The sequence below is a fragment of the Xenopus laevis genome, chromosome 5L (assembly GCF_017654675.1).
Source record: "Xenopus laevis strain J_2021 chromosome 5L, Xenopus_laevis_v10.1, whole genome shotgun sequence".
In the NCBI taxonomy this organism is placed as follows: domain Eukaryota; kingdom Metazoa; phylum Chordata; class Amphibia; order Anura; family Pipidae; genus Xenopus; species Xenopus laevis.
In genome coordinates, this window is record NC_054379.1 from 169,572,650 (window position 1) to 169,590,742 (window position 18,093).

At 43.0% G+C, this 18,093-nt stretch overlaps 2 protein-coding genes across 6 annotated transcripts in view; both read left to right on the plus strand.

The window, feature by feature from the left end:
- LOC108716062 (DNA (cytosine-5)-methyltransferase 3A) overlaps nt 1-13,063 on the plus strand; it is a 128,858-nt gene extending 115,795 nt beyond the window's left edge. For all 4 annotated transcript variants that reach the window (XM_041563656.1, XM_041563659.1, XM_041563657.1 and 1 more), the window contains 2 exons: nt 68-186; nt 1,000-13,063. In XM_041563656.1, the coding sequence (XP_041419590.1) occupies nt 68-186; nt 1,000-1,141 (261 nt within the window). In that variant the 3' untranslated portion in view covers nt 1,142-13,063. The remainder of the gene's footprint in view (nt 1-67; nt 187-999) is intronic.
- Nucleotides 13,064-17,232: 4,169 nt separating this feature from the next.
- dpysl5.L (dihydropyrimidinase like 5 L homeolog) overlaps nt 17,233-18,093 on the plus strand; it is a 29,913-nt gene continuing 29,052 nt past the window's right edge. The window contains exon 1 of one of the 2 annotated variants that reach the window (XM_041563660.1): nt 17,233-17,351. The gene's annotated coding sequence lies outside the window, so the exon portion shown is untranslated. The remainder of the gene's footprint in view (nt 17,352-18,093) is intronic. The other variant, XM_041563664.1, reaches the window with a different exon arrangement.

The following is an 18,093-nucleotide window of genomic DNA, read 5'->3' on the forward strand; positions in this document are numbered from 1 at the left end:
ACCAATATAAAAAAGCCTTGGCCAGCCATTGCAGCACTCATAGTATAATATTTACTTGTCTCCTCAGTTTAGCAAGGTCCGTACCATCACCACTAGGTCAAACTCCATCAAACAGGGCAAGGACCAGCATTTCCCTGTGTACATGAATGAGAAGGAAGACATTCTCTGGTGCACTGAGATGGAAAGGTGAGTGAGCTGCAAGGAAATGAATATGTGCTATACCAGTAAGTAGCTCTGCTCATGGAAGTTCCTTGTATTAACCACCATGCTTTACCAAAGAGCTCTCAGTGCTGACTCCAGCCAATAGTTCCATCTAGGATGCAGAAATTAGAATTTAGAAATTAGCTTGACACAGCAAAATCAGATTTCCCTTTCTCCAGTGAGGAAACAAGCTACAGTGTTGCTTTGGACAGCCAAGCACAGGACTATGGCCCTAAACTATCGTCTATCCCTGGTATTTCACTATGTTTATCTTCTGGTTATTCATCCAGGGAGATGTTTGCCTTTCTGAGGTTTCCATTGATCTGGGCTTTGGGGTCTGTGGATGGTGTGGTGAGTCCTGTGAGACTGGTGTATTGGTGGGCAGGGATGAGTTCTGTGTGCAAATCTAAATTTGGAGGAAGAGAGTTCTTATGGCAAAAAACAGACAACAGGGCCCCCCTCAGGGGGTATTCCAGTCAGAGGACCCATGGCAGAGGTGTCCAAAGAGACATCTGATCCATAATTGTAAAAAGGATTTGCAGGGAGTTTGGGGGAACCATGGGTGGGGTTTTGGCATAACAGAGAAGCTGGAGGAGATCAGAGGAGTGATCATGTACGTGGGTGGCATTTTGGTTTTATTGGGGCTCCATCCTACTTCATGGCAAGACCCACCACCAAAGGGCTCTATGGGCTAATAATTAGGGTCCCTTTTGGGGAGGGTCCTGCTAACTTAGTAGTCTTTGTATTTATTCCAAATATGCTTGTACCTGTTCTACCAGTTTTCTAATGTTCTTACAGGGTTTTCGGCTTCCCAGTCCACTACACTGACGTTTCCAACATGAGCCGTTTGGCAAGGCAAAGGCTTCTGGGAAGATCCTGGAGTGTCCCGGTCATCCGTCACCTCTTTGCCCCTCTTAAGGAATATTATGCCTGTGTTTAACACATTAGGCACAGGGACCTGAGGCTGATCCCCATCTTCTCAACAACCCCCCACCCCCGATCCTGCAAGATCCTCACTCCATCTTCCCCTTCACCCCATCCTCCTGGGGAAGAAAGAAGCGAAACAAGAACGTGTCACGTAGGAAATGAATCTCAGTAAAGTCACGGGGGCAGAGAACCAGCAGCTGTCAGGAGATCGGGGGCATCTGAGACCTGAGCAGACAATTTTACGTAATTCCCTGTTCAATGTTACACTTTTATTCTCTTTTACACTTGTCCACATTTCTCATTTTATTTTCATTTTTTTTGTAGTTTTTATCTGCTATTTTATAGGGGGAAGAGGGGGGCATTTTAAACCCCTCCAGCCCTAGGTTTTAGCAAATGATTGCAGTGCCGCTGGTCTTTACAAAGACGTCTTAAAAACGGAGCAGCGCCATTGAGTTGTAGTGGATATTTTTGTCTATTGTTGAGGTCATTGTATCCTGGTGCTGAAAGGTTAGATGTTGACGTTTAGTGTTCGGTATCTTGTACTATGCCTTAGTCGTAAAAATACCGCAAATATTCAGTGGTTTGAGCACAAGTAAGGAAGAGGATATATAAAAAATACACATCTACACATTTTCCTTTCAAGGTGACTTTTTGGCATTGTCATGGTGAGACCAGCGTTTACTGAGTGGTGTTTCTCCATGAGCCACCTTCGGGGACCACCTCCTTCTGGAAGACTTGGAGATGCACTGCTCAGCAAACAGGGTGCTGCTTTTATATAGTTTGGTCTTCTGCATCTTGTCTTTTAGATTTTATTTCTTCATCTTCCTTAAACTGATCATTGGAGATGAAACATTCTATATAGATTTTACCAGATGCCAGCTTTCAGAATTTTATGAGACCGAGGAAAAAAAAGAAAATATATGGTGAAATTATACACGTTTATTTTCGTGCAAAAAAGGAGCCTGAACCAAGCAGCTCACACAGACAGCTCGGACCTCTCAACACTGTTTACACTGTTTGTGATAATTACCAATACGCTAATTTCTAAGTGTCTGCATGATATGTCAGGTATACCACAAACATTGGCTATCATGGCCATTCCCAATCTTCTAACTGAGCAGAAAATATTGGCTCCTATGGTTGTTCCCAATCTCAAATCTGAGAAACCAAGAATCTCCTATCTGAGAAACACACATTGGCTCCCATGGCCATTTCCAATATCCTAACTGAAGAACATATATTGGCTCCCATGTTCGTTCCCAATCTCCTATCTGAGAAACACACATTGGCTCCCATGGCCATACTCAATATCCTAACTGAAGAACATATATTGACTCCCATGGCCCTTCCGAATCTCCTATCTGAGAAACACACATTGGCTCCCTTGGCCATACTCAATATCCTAACTGAAGAACATATATTGACTCCCATGGCCGTTCCCAATCTCCTATCGGAGGAACAAACATTGGCTCCCATGGCCATTCTCAATAGCCTAACTGAAGAACATATATTGGCTCCCATTTCAGTTCCCAATCTCCCATCTGAGAAACAAACATTGTCTCCCATGGCCATTCCCAATATTCTACCTGAGGAACAAATATTGGCTACCATAGCTGTTCCCTATATCCTAAGAAACAAATATTGGCTCCCATAGCCATTCCAATCTTTTAAGAAACAAATATTGGCTCCCTCCTGGCTGAGGAATATGGAGCATGGGTGATAACTAAAGAAATTGGTGGGCATTAGGAGATATTGTAAGGTGCTTACAATACACCAGGTGCTGTTAAATCTCTCTAATGCTGCCATGCTGGTGTTGTAAAGCCACTAGAATGTTTCTGATGGTTGACAATGGTGGCCTTGTGTATTGTATATGTTTTAACATATGGTATACCTGTGTACAATGATGCATACCCTTAGAGTGTTGACGTATTTGTGTATTGGTACTGATTACTGCTGTACAACAACTTCATATGGTGCTTACCAACAATGGGATGATTAAAAACATCAGCTGCCATGTTGCCTTATGGGCTGTGCAAAAAGCTGGCCATTGGCCAGATCTGGGTCAGATCTGTTGTGTCCACAGGACATTCCAAGCTTCCTATAGTTAATTATCCAAGTGATCACATTGGTTAATAATCAAGTGATCACATTGTTCCATAATGTGATCAGGTGCTTATTTTTTACAAGAACTGTGCCTATAAACACTTTGTTGCTAGCCTTGCCAGTCAGTAAATTAGACTTAATGGTGATTGTGGTGGAGCCTTTCCGAAACATTCTTTACCCCTGAGTCCAGAAGGCGTTTGGTGATCTACTTTATCCTCCCTTCCCCAAGGATTAATGATAGCTAATCTCTCCTAGTGCCTTATTGTACCAAGGCAGTTACTTCCAAAGGGTCGTGTGTATCTGGGCTTGTAGGGTAGGCTTCTTGGAAAAAAAACACAAGATTCTGCTTCGTAATTAGAAGAATTTAGGCAGAAGCTTAGCAAATATAACCTTAGGAGTCAAGGGAGGATTTATAGTTTTGGATGTAGAACTAACTCCAATGCAGAGTTTTATAGTCTGCAGAAAAGCCACAGGAAAGTTGGAGATCCATGAGTTGGGCTTCCCTTAGGAAGTATCAGTATGGGGTTTATTTAGGGGAGGTGTGGTGTTCTCCACCAGTAGCTGGAGGGCTTCTGTTTTATATCTGTGGACCAGGCACAAAGAAGCATCAGAGGATTTTATAGCAATTCTATTTCATACCAGTCATTTCAATGGTTGAGAGATGGTCCGTGATAAGGCATCGCAATCTACCAACTTCACATTCGTCCATAACGATAAACTGGTGCTATTAGATGGGCCCTTTATTTGTCCATAATCGTCACGTGTCGTGAGCACCGTCTCATGGCCATCTCATGTCTTTTAGTTTATTCTAGACCTCGCCACTTGAAACCATTTATTTGTGGTGCCTTATTGCCAATTTGCATGTAACATTTTCAGATCCGGCACCAATGTACATTCCTTCAACTCATAAGATAGTGTCGCCCTGATTACAGAGCAACCGCTGGACTCCCTGAGATCAATGAGCAATGTGTATGTCGTCGATATACCTATTCATTACATCCTGGATCTGGGTGGCATCTCTCCTATGCAATAAGAGCAGCATATATCCCTATCAGTCAATGTAAGCTAACTAGATACCATACTTTAACTGCTCCTCTGTTATGGGGTTAGCAAATACCCCACCACTGGTGTATCTGCCCTGCTAAGAGAATGTGCAATAACCACATTGACCTCTATGTATCTGGATTGTGTGTTGTTTTTTTCCCCCACCTGCCAAGATGCCCCCATTCATGATACTCTATGTTACCAATGCTGGTGCTTATTGTGTTGGCTTGTGCAGCCACCACACTCACACTTACTGTATTACTGGGGTCTATGCCTCTATTGTGTGCTAAATCATAGCAGACTTCTGGTCAATGCAAGCCTATGACAGCCTAGTGCACCTCCCAGCCTCCAACGGGAGACTCAGCGATGTTTTTACTCATCCCTAACATAAAACCAATCCAGAAGCTGCGGTTTTTATAGTTCTACTTGTGCGGGGGATTGGCAAACGCAGTCTCTCGAAATCCTCTTATCATTATGGGTTTGGATACTCAATTCAGTAAAACTGGGTGTTTAGCAAGTGGGGCCCAGGGGTCCGTTCCATTCTGTTCTAGGCCATTTCAGAATGAATAGACCGGAACCCTTGCCCCGTGTACTGTTTTAAAGTACAGGACGATATCATGTGTGTGTCAGGACCGGCACACGTTCACAACTCTCGCTTTTATTCTTGGTGGTTCTGCTTTTGGGAATCTTGTTTTTTGTTTTTTTATTGTTGTAAAGGGGGTGGGGCATGGCATAGACCCCGCCCACCTTCTGTTTCCTCCTTTGTATATGATGTGAACATTTTTATTTTATGATTTACTTGATTAAGGTTTGGCTGTGTTCTATGGCAAACAAATACAGCCGGTTTCAATGACTGTACATCTTCCAACGTCTTTTGTAACATCGCACTCTCCTTCCAGTTGCAACTGTGATTCTAACAAAAGAGGGGAAAAAAATAGTATCTTTTTCCCAGTAGTTTTTTAACGTTCTCCTAGCAGCGACTCGCTGATGTATCAAAAAAATAAAAAAATAAGAAATCTACAGATCCTTCCATCCAGAGAAGCTTTCTGGCTTGAAATGTGGATTTACAGTGGTCCCTCAGAGGGTGGCGCTCATTTGATGCATATTTGGTGGTGCAAGGAAGGGGGACCACTGTAATTCAGCTCTTGGTTTCCACATTTTGAGCCAGAAATAAATCTTTTTTTTTTGTTTTTTTCAAGGCGTCTGAATTTCAGAGCTAAAATCTGCATTGTAACATCCGTATCTGCTTAAAACCTTGGTATTATTGGCCAAGAATGTTTTTGTTTTTACTCTGCTTGTTCTTTTGATAAATTTGGTGCAATTTTTTCAAACTTAGGCAATTTCCAACAAAATTATTTCAGCCTCTAATTATGTCCCTTCTAAAATAGAAGGGCTGAAACAAAGGGTTTGTAGGATGCATTAACTCACGTTTCATTTTGAACAGCAACACGCTCCACCTTATGCAAGAGCCGGAGCATGCCGCTCAGATATCACTGCAAAAATCACATTGAACCACCCCAACAATTGGTGTGATGGGTGGGTTAACATGTCTAGTCATGAGTAGCAAACGTTGGATTTTACAATGGATGGAGCATATTGCTGTTTACCAGCTTGACAGTGGTTGGACTGCTAGAATGGCACAGTGGGCTGCTAGAATGGCACAATGGGCTGCTAGAATGGCACAGTGGGCTGCTAGAATGGCACAGTGGGCTGCTAGAATGGCCATATACCAGAGACTGGAGACAAATGAGCAACGGACACTAGTGTTCAAAAGTTTGGAACTACAGCAGAAAAGCCAATACATTACACACAAGGTCAGAAAATTCTGTTCATTTCATCAATGAATTCTTTACTTGCAACAATTTCAGCTTTGCCATTGTAGTCGTCACCTTTGAGCACCCAATTAATGAAAATATTTTGGGTAAACTTGGTTTGGTGAATATACACTATTTTTCCTAAAGTATGGGGGTCATCTACCTGCCCAACATCTCATTCCCAATTTAAGGGGAATAATATGAATTTGCCCTTCACTGCTGCTATAACTGGCCATGCTCTTCTGGGAAAGATCCCACTAGATGTTGGACCATGGTTGTTGGGAGTTGCTTCCATTTAGCCAAAAGAGCATTAGTGAGCTTGTGCGCTGATGTTGGGGATCATCCTCTCAGTTGGGGTTCCAGTTCATCCCGCAGAGCCATCTCAGCAACCCCATTCGGCTTGCACTCTACTTTGTGCCTGGGGTTATTGTTCTGCTGAAAGGACCTTACCCAAACTGTTGTCCAAAGTAGGCGGCATGGATTTGTAGCATTAAGGTTTGTTTTCTAGGGGCCCAAACCATGAAAAACAACACCAGACCAGTATTCCTCCATTAATTTGTACCTTTGTCTAGCTCAGGTGGCGATGCTTGAAAGCTTTAATTGTCTCTTATGTCCTATTAAGGTATCTCAATCCCTCCCCTCCCCCAGGATTGGCACAGAATTAAACCCTTTTATGTTCCTGAACCCTCCTCAGACAGATGTTTCTCCTGTATTCCCAGGGCAATTCCAGAGAAGATATAACTACAGTTTTTTTTATTGTTGGTGTTTGTTGACTAAAATATAGAGCAGTGTTTTCAGGGATCTTTTTATAACATGAATAAAACTTTTACATTTTCATTTCTCCCAGTCTTATTTGGGTAAAGGATGGCAGTGACCTCCGGCTCAAAGACTCTTCTGAAATGAGACCATAGAATTGGGCAGTAAGACAATTTGGTTAGGGGAGCACAGGTGAAGCACCTCCACCAACTTACATGATTCTACTGCACTGGCAGTTTAAGACTCTGTGGGGGTCATTTATCAACATTGGGCAAATTTGCCCATGGGCAGTAACCCATGGCAACCAATCAAATTGCTGCATTCATTGTTCTACTTGCAGTTGGCTTTGAAAAGCTAATCACTGATTGGTTGCTATAGGTAACTGCCCAAGGGCAAATTTGCCCAGTGTTGATAAATGAGCCCCTGTGTTTTTATTATGGCAACTTTTCAAACTGATGTTCCCACTATTCCATGACACACACTCTGCATCACATAGGTCTTCTTCTCCACCCAGTTCCATATATGAGCCTTTCATAGGGATCTCATTTGGGTGAACAGTCTTGGCTTTGCTCTCAGGAACATGAGGAGAACACTCTGCCCCCTTTTCTTAAATGTTTCTAAATAAACTATATTTCCCTTCCAACTGTAACTGTTCAGAAAAGGGGGAAAGATGAGAACCTTGGTATCTTTAAGCGCAGAATTTCCAGGTTCTGCTGCTTTTGGGCAGAAGAGTGCAACCGCACTCGCTACACTAGTGATCATAACCCATTGGTGGAAGCAGATAAGAGGTAAGAACTGATGAAGGGGTTGGAGGAAGCAAAAAGCCTGCAAGCTCCCCACTTAGCGGACTTAAGCGGACAAACAAAAAAACTCTTCACCTTCAACCAAAGGATCTTCAAATACTAAATACACCCACATACCACTAAGTATGTTCTAGAGTTTTCTCATGTACTAATGACACCACAAACCTAGGCTGTTGCTGTACAGTGGAAACATTTCCAACCCTTCTACATGTAAAGCTTGGGAGATCAGACATTGACCGGTAGAACCTGAGTTCCTATTGGCTGAAGCAAAAAACTAGCACCAGATTTATCAAGCTGAACACACAGGGCAGTCTCTGTTGTGCATGTATGGATGTTATTTGGCTTCATTGCAGCAGCCTTGAGAAAGCCTTCACCCTCTTTATTCTGCAGATATATTTTTTATACAAAGAATATAAACTGTGCACAAATGATTTAGCTGGGCATCCCCCTCGGTGCTCTAACAAACATCTGCCCCAGTGACTCCGGTGTCCCTTTTGGGAGCTGGGTTTCACCATGGGGAACCTGGCTTAACTCTGGACATTCTGATGGTGCTATCAACCCTGAATCGGGTTTGCATGTCCAGTAAGCCAATATATTTTCTCAACACAGAGAATTTCACAAAGTTTTAAATTTCTCTTGAACTCAATGTACTGTATGATTCAATGTTTGTGCAGCGGGACAGCTGGCTAATAAAATTCTCCCCACTGTCTTAATGTCTTTCGAACTCAAAAGGAATGTCCGGGAAACATGGAGGTCTATACTGAATCTCCCATCTATGGCCTCACAGAAGGTCTGTAAGACAATGCACCAAAGGGACAGGGCAGCAAGCCACTATGGTTTGAACCCATATTAAGAGAGAGCTCCATTGCACTCCCCTATATGTGCTGTGGACATGCTCCAGTTTGCGAGACATTATAGAGAGATATCTGTCCATTTGAACCACAGTTGGTTGTAGGTACCTCAAGCCAAGAACTCCAGTGTGGAGACTGATTGTTCCTTGTATGGTTTTTAAATATAAGATGTATATGTGTTGATCCAGCACCTCCAAATAATGTACTTATTTTATATAAACTATAGTAGTATTTCCGAAGCAGGGTAAGTAATGGTACATTATAAATGCTTTTACTGGTCCTTCAAAAAGCCTATGGGGGTATCTGCTCCAAACCAAGTACATGATCTAGAGAAACAATATAGGAATGCTGAGAGGGCTGTTCTTATTGTCATCTGGAGCATTTTTAGCAATCATTTCCCAAAGTGTTTCTCAGAGTTTCATTTTCACTACATGCTCCGCCTCGTGGCAGAATGTAGAATCTATAAATAAGTATTAAATTATGCGTTGGTTAATTATATAAATAAATAAAATTAGATCAAATACAAAGGTAAATAATCAGGCAAAAAAATATTGTTCCTGGTGCACAATTGTGTGTATGTAGTTGCAGAACTGCTTTACACTCATTGTGTTTATTAGACCAGAAGAGGCCAGTGGGCCACTGGGTGATCTAATAATCATATTAAGCTTAAAATATGCCTGATGTAGCTTTATCTGCCCTGTACAAAGAGCTCTGTGCTCTCTCATTGACAGTCCAGAGCATGCAATTGGGGTTCTCCCATTGACTTTCCCGTCATTTCATTGGAGCTCTCCTATTGACAGTTCTGAACATGCTATCAGGACTCACCCATTGACTTTCTATGGCATGCCATCCAGGGTCTCCCATTGACTATCCAGAGAATGCCATTGGGGCTCTTCCATTGACTATCCAGAGAATGCCATTGGGGCTCTCCCATTGACTGTCTGCAACATGCCATTGGTGCTTTCCCAACGACTCTCCAGAGCATGCCATTGGGGCACTCCCACTGAATGTCTACAGCATGCCATTGGGGCTCTCCCATTGACTCTCCAGAGCATGCCATCCGGGCTCTCCCAGTCACTGTCTACAGAATGTCATTGGGGCTCTCCCATTGACTCTCCAGAGCATGCCATCCGGGCTCTCCCAGTCACTGTCTACAGAATGTCATTGGGGCGCTCCCATTAAATATCCAGACCATGCCATTGCGGCTCTCCCATTGACTGTCTGCAGCATGCCTTTGGGGTTTTCCCAATAACTCTCCATAGCATGCCATCGGGGCTCTCCCATTGACTGTCTACAGCATGTCATTGGGGTTCTCCCATTGACTATCCAGAACATGCATTGGGCTCTCCCATTGACTGTCTAGAACATGCATTGGGCTCTCCCATTGAATGTCTACAGCTTTTTACTAGGGTTCTCCCACTGACTCTCCAGGGCATGCCATTGGGGCTTTCCCATTGACTGTCTACAGCTTGCCATCTGGGTTCTCCCATTGACTATCCAAAGCATGCCATTGGGGCTCTCCCCTTGACTGTCCAGACCATGCCATTGGGGCTCTCCCAGTGACTGTCCAGATTATGCCACAGGAGCTCAAGTAATTGTGTTGATAAGTAGCATGGTTAGCTTGTCGTAGGAACAGGCTGATATTTAGCCTTAGCTTATAAACTGCATTCACTAATGGAAAACCTTTAGCCCTCCAAATTAAAAAAAAAATATCTTTAGGGGTTTGTAAGGAGGGGGGACTACCAGGGCCCCACAAAGTAGCAGTTTAAAGAAAGGCAGCTGGACTCGATGTGGCTTTTCATTCTAAATTGCTATTTGATTAAAGATCAAGATGGTGCCAGTAGAGCAGGTTGGCAAAGCCTGTTGGGGTTGCTGAAGGGCCACTCTAGTGATGTTTTAGAGACTGGAGCATCTCTGCATTTGCACTTTTAAAGCAAAAATTATAAACTTTATTCTGAATCTCTGGAACTGAGGGGCCCCACTACTTGTGCCCCCCAGGATACCAGAACTTACTGCAAAATACACCTTAGTGAATGTGGGCACACACGTGCCTTGTGGGTAACATAGGAAATCCAGACACAAAAAAAAAATTCTACACAAATTTTCTTGACCTCTAACTTTTATTCTCATTCTTTCAAAAGTGCTGAGATTTTATATTTTTACTGAAATTTTTTTCACATTTTTCCTTGTTTTGGCATAGCCCTGGGTGAAACCGAAAGCATAAAAATATATAAAAACTAAAAAAAAAAATGCCTGAATTCCTTAAGATGAGAAGAAGGTGGTAGGCGACTTAAAACATAAAAGGTGCTACGCGTTTTATGAAAAAAATATATATTGTTAAATTAAATCAACTATTTGGTCGATGACTGTTTTTTTCTTTTGTTTTATTCTTGGTTTTTCTTTTTTATTTCTTGGCGTGCTGAGGGGAGAAAGCACTCTTATTTTACTCTTCTATATTATTATTATGAAAACAAATGAGTAAAAAAAAAAGGCATTTTAACTTTGTACTTGAAATAAATAACGAAAAAACAAAAAAGCAAAAAAAAACAACAAAAAAAAGCAAACAGATTTCATGTGTTTTAGCCTAGGCGTTGAACTAGTGGGTGCTTTAACTCTTTGTGACAATGATGTATATGAAAATGAAACTATGTAGAGAATTTGATAACTTTTATTGTTTGACAATTGTATCATGTTTTTCTCCATGTTAGAAACCTTTTACTTTTATTGTTCCCATCTTTGTTTTTTAATTAAATACCCCACATTCCACTTACAGGAACCCTATTATATTCATTTTATTTCTTCTTTATTGCGCCATGATAAATTGTTCCTTTATTCCTGTTTTTTCTTGAATTATTGTGCAACTGATCACCTCCTTGAAGTTACTGTGTTTTGCTTTGTGTGTTTTTGGGGTGCAAGAGAATTCTGACAATGGAAGTGACCCAGAAATAACACCTGTTAGAACTATGGTTCATATAATGTTTCTCTGCCGGCATCAGGGCTGTATTAAAATATAGTACTGCTCTAGGCATCCGCCTGTTGCCCTGCCCTCTTTCCTCCCTTATTCACACAGGCGGCAGTTGGAAGAAAGGGACATTTTGTTTGTAAATGTTAAGGATGCACAAAATCCAATTTTTTTTCAGATTTGGCCCAATAACCAATCTTCCCGAGAGGATTTGGCTAAACTCAATCCAAACCCGAATCCTAATTTGCGTATGCAAATTATCAAAATCCTGGGATGGGGAAATCTGCAATTTCTCTAGTCAGATGATCAAAAGTCAAGTAATTTTAAGGATTTCGATTTGGTTCACCCAGGCAAAAAATGGGGCAGCATCTAAATCTGTTGCCCTCAGCCCAGGCCCGTGAGTGCCTATAAAGAAAATACAGCCCTAGCCAGCATACCTCAGCCAATAACCTCCCTGTGCTTTTCAGGCTAAAAAACACTTCATGATGCAGTTTCCATTAATATGAAGGACAGGAGGCATGGTAGGTAGGGTGTATCTCCTCAAAATCCATTGGAGAAATGCCACCTGCACCCTAAGCCTTAATCTTGTCCATTTTCCAAGACCTGGGAAGACCATATCTCCTGACCAAAGACAAAGCAAACTGCTGGTCAGTTAGGGTGGGTTGGTTTAGGGGTTCTCTTTGAAGATGGCTTCTAACTGGACTTCCATGGTCAGAAGATCTTGTTCCCAATCATCTGATGCACAAATGACACTGGCTGTGGGCTACTGGGGCGCAGCAAGTTCTGTATCTGTAGTGATGTTAAGGAATGTCGTCGATGTAGCGTTATCGCTTGATTCGGGATGCAGTCTGTCCATTATTTTAGGATTTGTCTGACTTCTGCTTCCACCCTTAATGACCTTCCCTTGCAAATGAGGGCATGTTTTTTATCCAAAAAAGTTAAAATCTTCCAAGCAACGATCTGTTGAAATCTTGGCTTGATGAGGCCCTTCAGGGATGGAGTTGAATAGACATGATCCAAAGTTTGTTCGGACATTTGTAACCAAATATTGGATTGATGCATCCCCTACTTAAATCTTGGATCCATTCCTCCATTGTGGCCTCTTGGATTGTTGAAGAGGTTGGTGACTGTTTGGCTTTGGTTATTGGGAGTCTAGAGCCCAATGGTAGGAATGAATGGATGGGAAACCAAGCCGAGTCATATTCTTTGTGTTACCCGCATCATTGGCGTTCAGTGGGGTTGGCCATTCTTTCCTTTGTAAAACGGCTTCAATATTTATTATATGTATTGATGTACATTTCACGGGATGGTCGCAGGAAGGAGCAGCGCAGGTGGAGAAAGGAGAGCTTTAAAGGTTACAGTGGGGCAAGGTTTTTATTATTTTTTTAGGGGGGTACATTTTAGAATATTAAGCCCCCCATGTACCTGATATTGGCATTTTGTTGTAACTCTGTGTAAATGATGCTTGTGGCATAGCTGTATATGAAATACAAATATGGGGGGGTCTCTGCCTGCCGCAGATGGTCCAGCTCACTCCGTTCGCCTCATTTTTGTTTTTATTGGTTCCCAGAAAACTAAAGAGAAATAAATCATTTAAAGAAATCTTGTTGTTGTGGAGTTTTTGTGTTTTGTTCTGTTTTTGTACCAGCCTTCTACAGTGAGAAGAAGCTTTGCATCCAGTGGAATCAGAACCCCATGCCTGTGTGGAGGGGGCTCTAACTGGGAGCCACTTACCTGCAAAAGTAACGCCACCAAGTGCTGCAGGATCTCATGGGCAGAACTGGTGGTTTAAGGTAGAAAAATGGCACAAAGGGCACAGAATGGTGGTGCCCTGTACTTCGGACAGTTGCTAATACCCAGGGTTAAAGGAACATAAAAAAAATTATTTTTTTAAAATTGTTAGTATAGAACTAAAAAAAAAACACAAGGACAAATTAAGCTTTTAAATCGCTAAGTCTTTATTAAGAAATAACTTACCGAAACTCTGCTTGCGCTCCTCTTCAGAAAAGGTGATCTGGCGATCCATCGTGCGGCGCTTCATTTCTCCTGCCTGCCTTCCTTATTGAAGATAGCCAGGGAGGAGAAATCGAGCGCTGCGTGATGGATCGCCAGATCACCTTTTCTGAAGAGGAGCGCAAGCAGAGTTTCGGTAAATTATTTCTTGATAAAGACTTAGCGATTTAAAAGTTTAATATGTCTGTGTTTTTTTTTTTTTAATTCATGTTACTGATCCTTTAAAATTCCCATGAGCCACTGGGCATAATGTGCTGCTGCTGTTGTTATTGAATTCTACTTGGGCACCGGCATTTGGCCAGAGTCAACACCCATCTAAGCCATCTTTGCCCTGCGACCACTATTCTCCTCCACACTCCAGCGGCAACCTCTGAGTATTGGGGTGCGGGATGTAACCTGCAATGTGGTCGGAGTAATTAGGGACATTATTGGAGGGAGGGTGGTCAGTGGGAAGGAGTAACTTGTGGATTGCAAAGGGAACGGGGCATGTGGGAATGGGCTTGGTTTGGGCATATTTTGGGTGTAATTGGATGTGGTTGGGAAAGATCGGGGGCCTGGCCAGGCATGCAATTTAATTAGATGGGCATTTTTTTTTCCCTTTGGGGGATCAACTCTGTTAGTTGGGACTAGGGTTGCCACCTTTTCCGGAAAAAAATACCGGCCTTCCTTTATATTTATAATTTTTCCCTATTAATAACATTGGGATCAACCATCATTTTTACCGGCCAGGCCGGTAAAATACCAGCCAGGTGGCAACCCTAGTTGGGACCAGTTAACAGAGCCAGGCCCAGTAGTACTGGCACCCAAGAAGGCACCTATCACCATACCTTGCTCCCTGTGCTCCATCTGCTGCCACCAGCCCCTTCCCCAGCCTGCAAACCTCCCCTACTAAATGGCACCCCCCCCCAGCGGAACCCCTAGTTACAACCCTGCCAGGTGCCTAGTGGGAATTATGGGGCCCCTTGATTTCTGATAGGGACCCTGGGAGTAATAATTCATAAGAGGAGCAAATCATTGAAATGCTTTTATGCAGTTGGTCAGTTTTAAAAATCTGGGACTGTTTCAGGGAACTCATTGATGTGAAACATCTAAACTCCTCATCCCCCTTGGGATTCTGGGTAGTTAAAGTGCAATACAAAGTAGTAGTGGCGTAACTTCAATACAGCAGAGCCCATGACTGCAGGGGGCAGCAGGAGAGCTCAGTCCTTAATAACAATCTATTCATTTTCATTTGCCCTTCGGTTTGTACCTGTATGTTATCCCCCCATTAGACTGTAAGCTCTTCAGGGCAGAGACTTCCTTCCTACTGTGTCTCTGTGTATTTATAGATATTCATTATACCTGTCCTCCCTCTGTACATTGAAAGATTGTACAGGTATGGAATCCGTTATATGGAAACCCGTTATCCAGAAAACATCGAATTACGGGAAGGCTGTCTCCCATAGACTTGATTTAATCCAAATAATCCACATTTGTAATATGATTTCCTTTTTCTGTGTAATAATAAAACACTGGATCCCAACTCAGATATAATTAATCCTTATTGGAAGCAAAACCAGCCTGTTGGCTTTATTTAATGTTTACATGATTTCAGAGTTCCAAATTATGGAAAGATCGGTTATTTGGAAAACCCCGGTCCCGAGCATTCTGGATAACAGGTCCCATACCTGTATAGTGCTGTGTATCCTCGTTTTATAAATAAAGTTATACATTGGGTGGTTGGTGTGCGGGAGGCGCAGCTCAGACTTGAACACTACTCACTTCCAGGCACTAGGTGGCAGCAAAGCAACATGATATAACTTTGGCTATAAGCCTCAAAACCAAACAATTCAATTGGCTTGTGATTCCTCTGGGCTATTAAGGCAGAAAGAGATAAAGAGGCTCAGCTCTAGCCACCCCCTGTGCTACTGCCCCTCTCACATTCGCGGCCCAATAGGAAAGTCACAGAAAGCCAATTGAGGCACATTTACAGTTTGCTATTTACTAACTCAAGTGACATCACAGCGAGCGCCTCTAGGGGCCACAAACAACGGGAGCCCATTGATTCCACTGCAGAGAGCGCGGCTCCTCGTGCACTAAAGTAGCACCACTGGGAAACCGGCAGTTATATAGACGAATGGCAGTACAGCTACATCTATATAACTGACAGTTTCCCAGTTCTGGGTGTGTTGAACCTGCACATTGTAAAGGAGACCCCAAAAATGTGGGGCTCCCTTTCTATCAGGGTTGCCAGGTTTATATTTCAAAACCAGCCAAAGACTCTCAAAAAAAACTAGCCAAAAGCCATTTTAAAATTGCATTAAAAAAATTGGGTGGGTTTTTAAAGTCCAAACCCACAGCGACATCTGTAGTTCTTTAGCTTTGGTTGAACTACATCTCCCAGAATCCTCTGGAAGCCTTAATAAAGTGGCTGTATGATTGGCAATGTGTTCATGTGGGGTTTGGGCAAGTTCAGCAATGTGACGGGCAAATGGCTGTGGAATGACAAGTTCCAACAGCGAGAGACACGCGTGTACCTGGGCCCTACCCCCCAACATCTTATGCTCAAGAGGAATAATATGGTTTTGCCAATGGTGAAAGGTCAGTTATGACTCAGTGCCCAATGGCAGCGCCCGTTACCCCTCTCCCTCTCCAGCAGGCATCTAGCAATGCACATGGAGGCACCGGCCCATTAGTGGGAATATGTGAAACTGACAGTCGGTGGGAATACGTGAAACTGACAGTTAGTGGGAATATGTGAAACTGACAGTCGGTGGGAATATGTGAAACTGACAGTCAGTGGGAATACGGGAAACTGACAGTCAGTGAGAATATGTGAAACTGACAATTAGTGAGAATATGTGAAACTGAAAATTAGTGAGAATATGTGAAACTGACAGTTAGTGGGAACATGTGAAACTGACAGTCAGTGAGAATATGTGAAACTGACAGTTAGTGGGAACATGTGAAACTGACAGTCGGTGAGAATATGTGAAACTGACAGTCAGTGAGAATATGTGAAACTGACAATTAGTGAGAATATGTGAAACTGACAGTCGGTGGGAATACGTGAATACGTGAAACTGTCAATTAGTGAGAATACGGGAAACTCACAATTAGTGAGAATATGTGAAACTGACAGTTAGCGGGAATATGTGAAACTGACAGTCAGTGGGAATATGTGAAACTGACAGTCAGTGAGAATATGTGAAACTGACAGTCGGTGGGAATATGTGAAACTGACAGTCAGTGGGAATATGTGAAACTGACAGTCAGTGAGAATATGTGAAACTGTCAGTCGGTGGGAATATGTGAAACTGACAATTAGAGAATATGTGAAACCGCCAGTCAGTGCCCTGATTTAACCCTACAACTGGCAACACCCACCTGAGACTCCCCATAAGCCTCTCATACATTCCCTGTATCTCTTTATAAAGATGATTGTGTCCCCCCCCCCTTCCCAAATCCCAGGGGCCCCTGTACCCCCATGGCCTCTCCCATCCTTTGTCAGGTACCACTGGTCGCCATGGAAACCTCTTGGCCTCCCCTCTCCCATTCTGCGATGTCCCAGACGGAGACACCGCCCCGGAGCAATGGTTTTCGGGAATTGCAGTTCGTTGGAGCCCAATTACCTTTACAAACGCGAACCCAAGAACTACTCACGGAATTGGCCAATCAGATCTCTGACAGGTGACACTCTAACCTGCTGTACGTCCTTATCCGCAATACTATTGGTTATCCGCCTCGTCACTCTGCCCTAGAGCCCGCCCCTCGATGTTACAGACCCGCAGCCTCTACTCGCTCAAGTTAATGTGAGAGGCGGACGGAGGAGAGATCAGCCCATCCCCTGCAACTGCCAATTCCCTGCCAACCCGGAGCCGCTCGGAACCGACAGTAGGTAAGAGCGACACTGAATTGTACAATAACCATTTCCTGCCCAGTCCCTCTGTCTCCTCCATTAACTCATTCCCTTTACTATTAACCCACAGTTACCTGCATTAACCCATTCCCTGCTGCAATGACACCAGCATTAACCCATTTATACCGGTGCCACCCCAATCATTCCTACATTAACCCATTCCCTGCTTCCCTAACCTAACTGACACTGCCATTAACACATTATTTGCTGTATTAAACCATTCATAGCAGCACTATCCCAGGGTCATCTGCTTTAACCCATTGGTGGCTGCTCCATGCTAGTGCCCCAGTGCATTAAATGACAGTTTCACCCTAACCGAGGACAAAGCTTTAAAGGAACAGTAACAACAAATAATTAAAGTGTTTTAAAGTTATACAAATATAATGCAGTGTGCGCAGCACTAGTAAAACTGGTGTGTTTGCTTCAGAAACACTACTATAGTTTATATAAACAAGCTGCTGTGTAGCCATGGGGGCAGCCATTCAAGCACAGGATACACAGTAGATAACAGATAAGTACTACTATAGTTTATATAAACAAGCTGCTGTGTAGCCATGGGGGCAGCCATTCAAGCACAGGATACACAGTAGATAACAGATAAGTACTACTATAGTTTATATAAACAAGCTGCTGTGTAGCCATGGGGGCAGCCATTCAAGCACAGGATACACAGTAGATAACAGATAAGTACTACTATAGTTTATATAAACAAGCTGCTGTG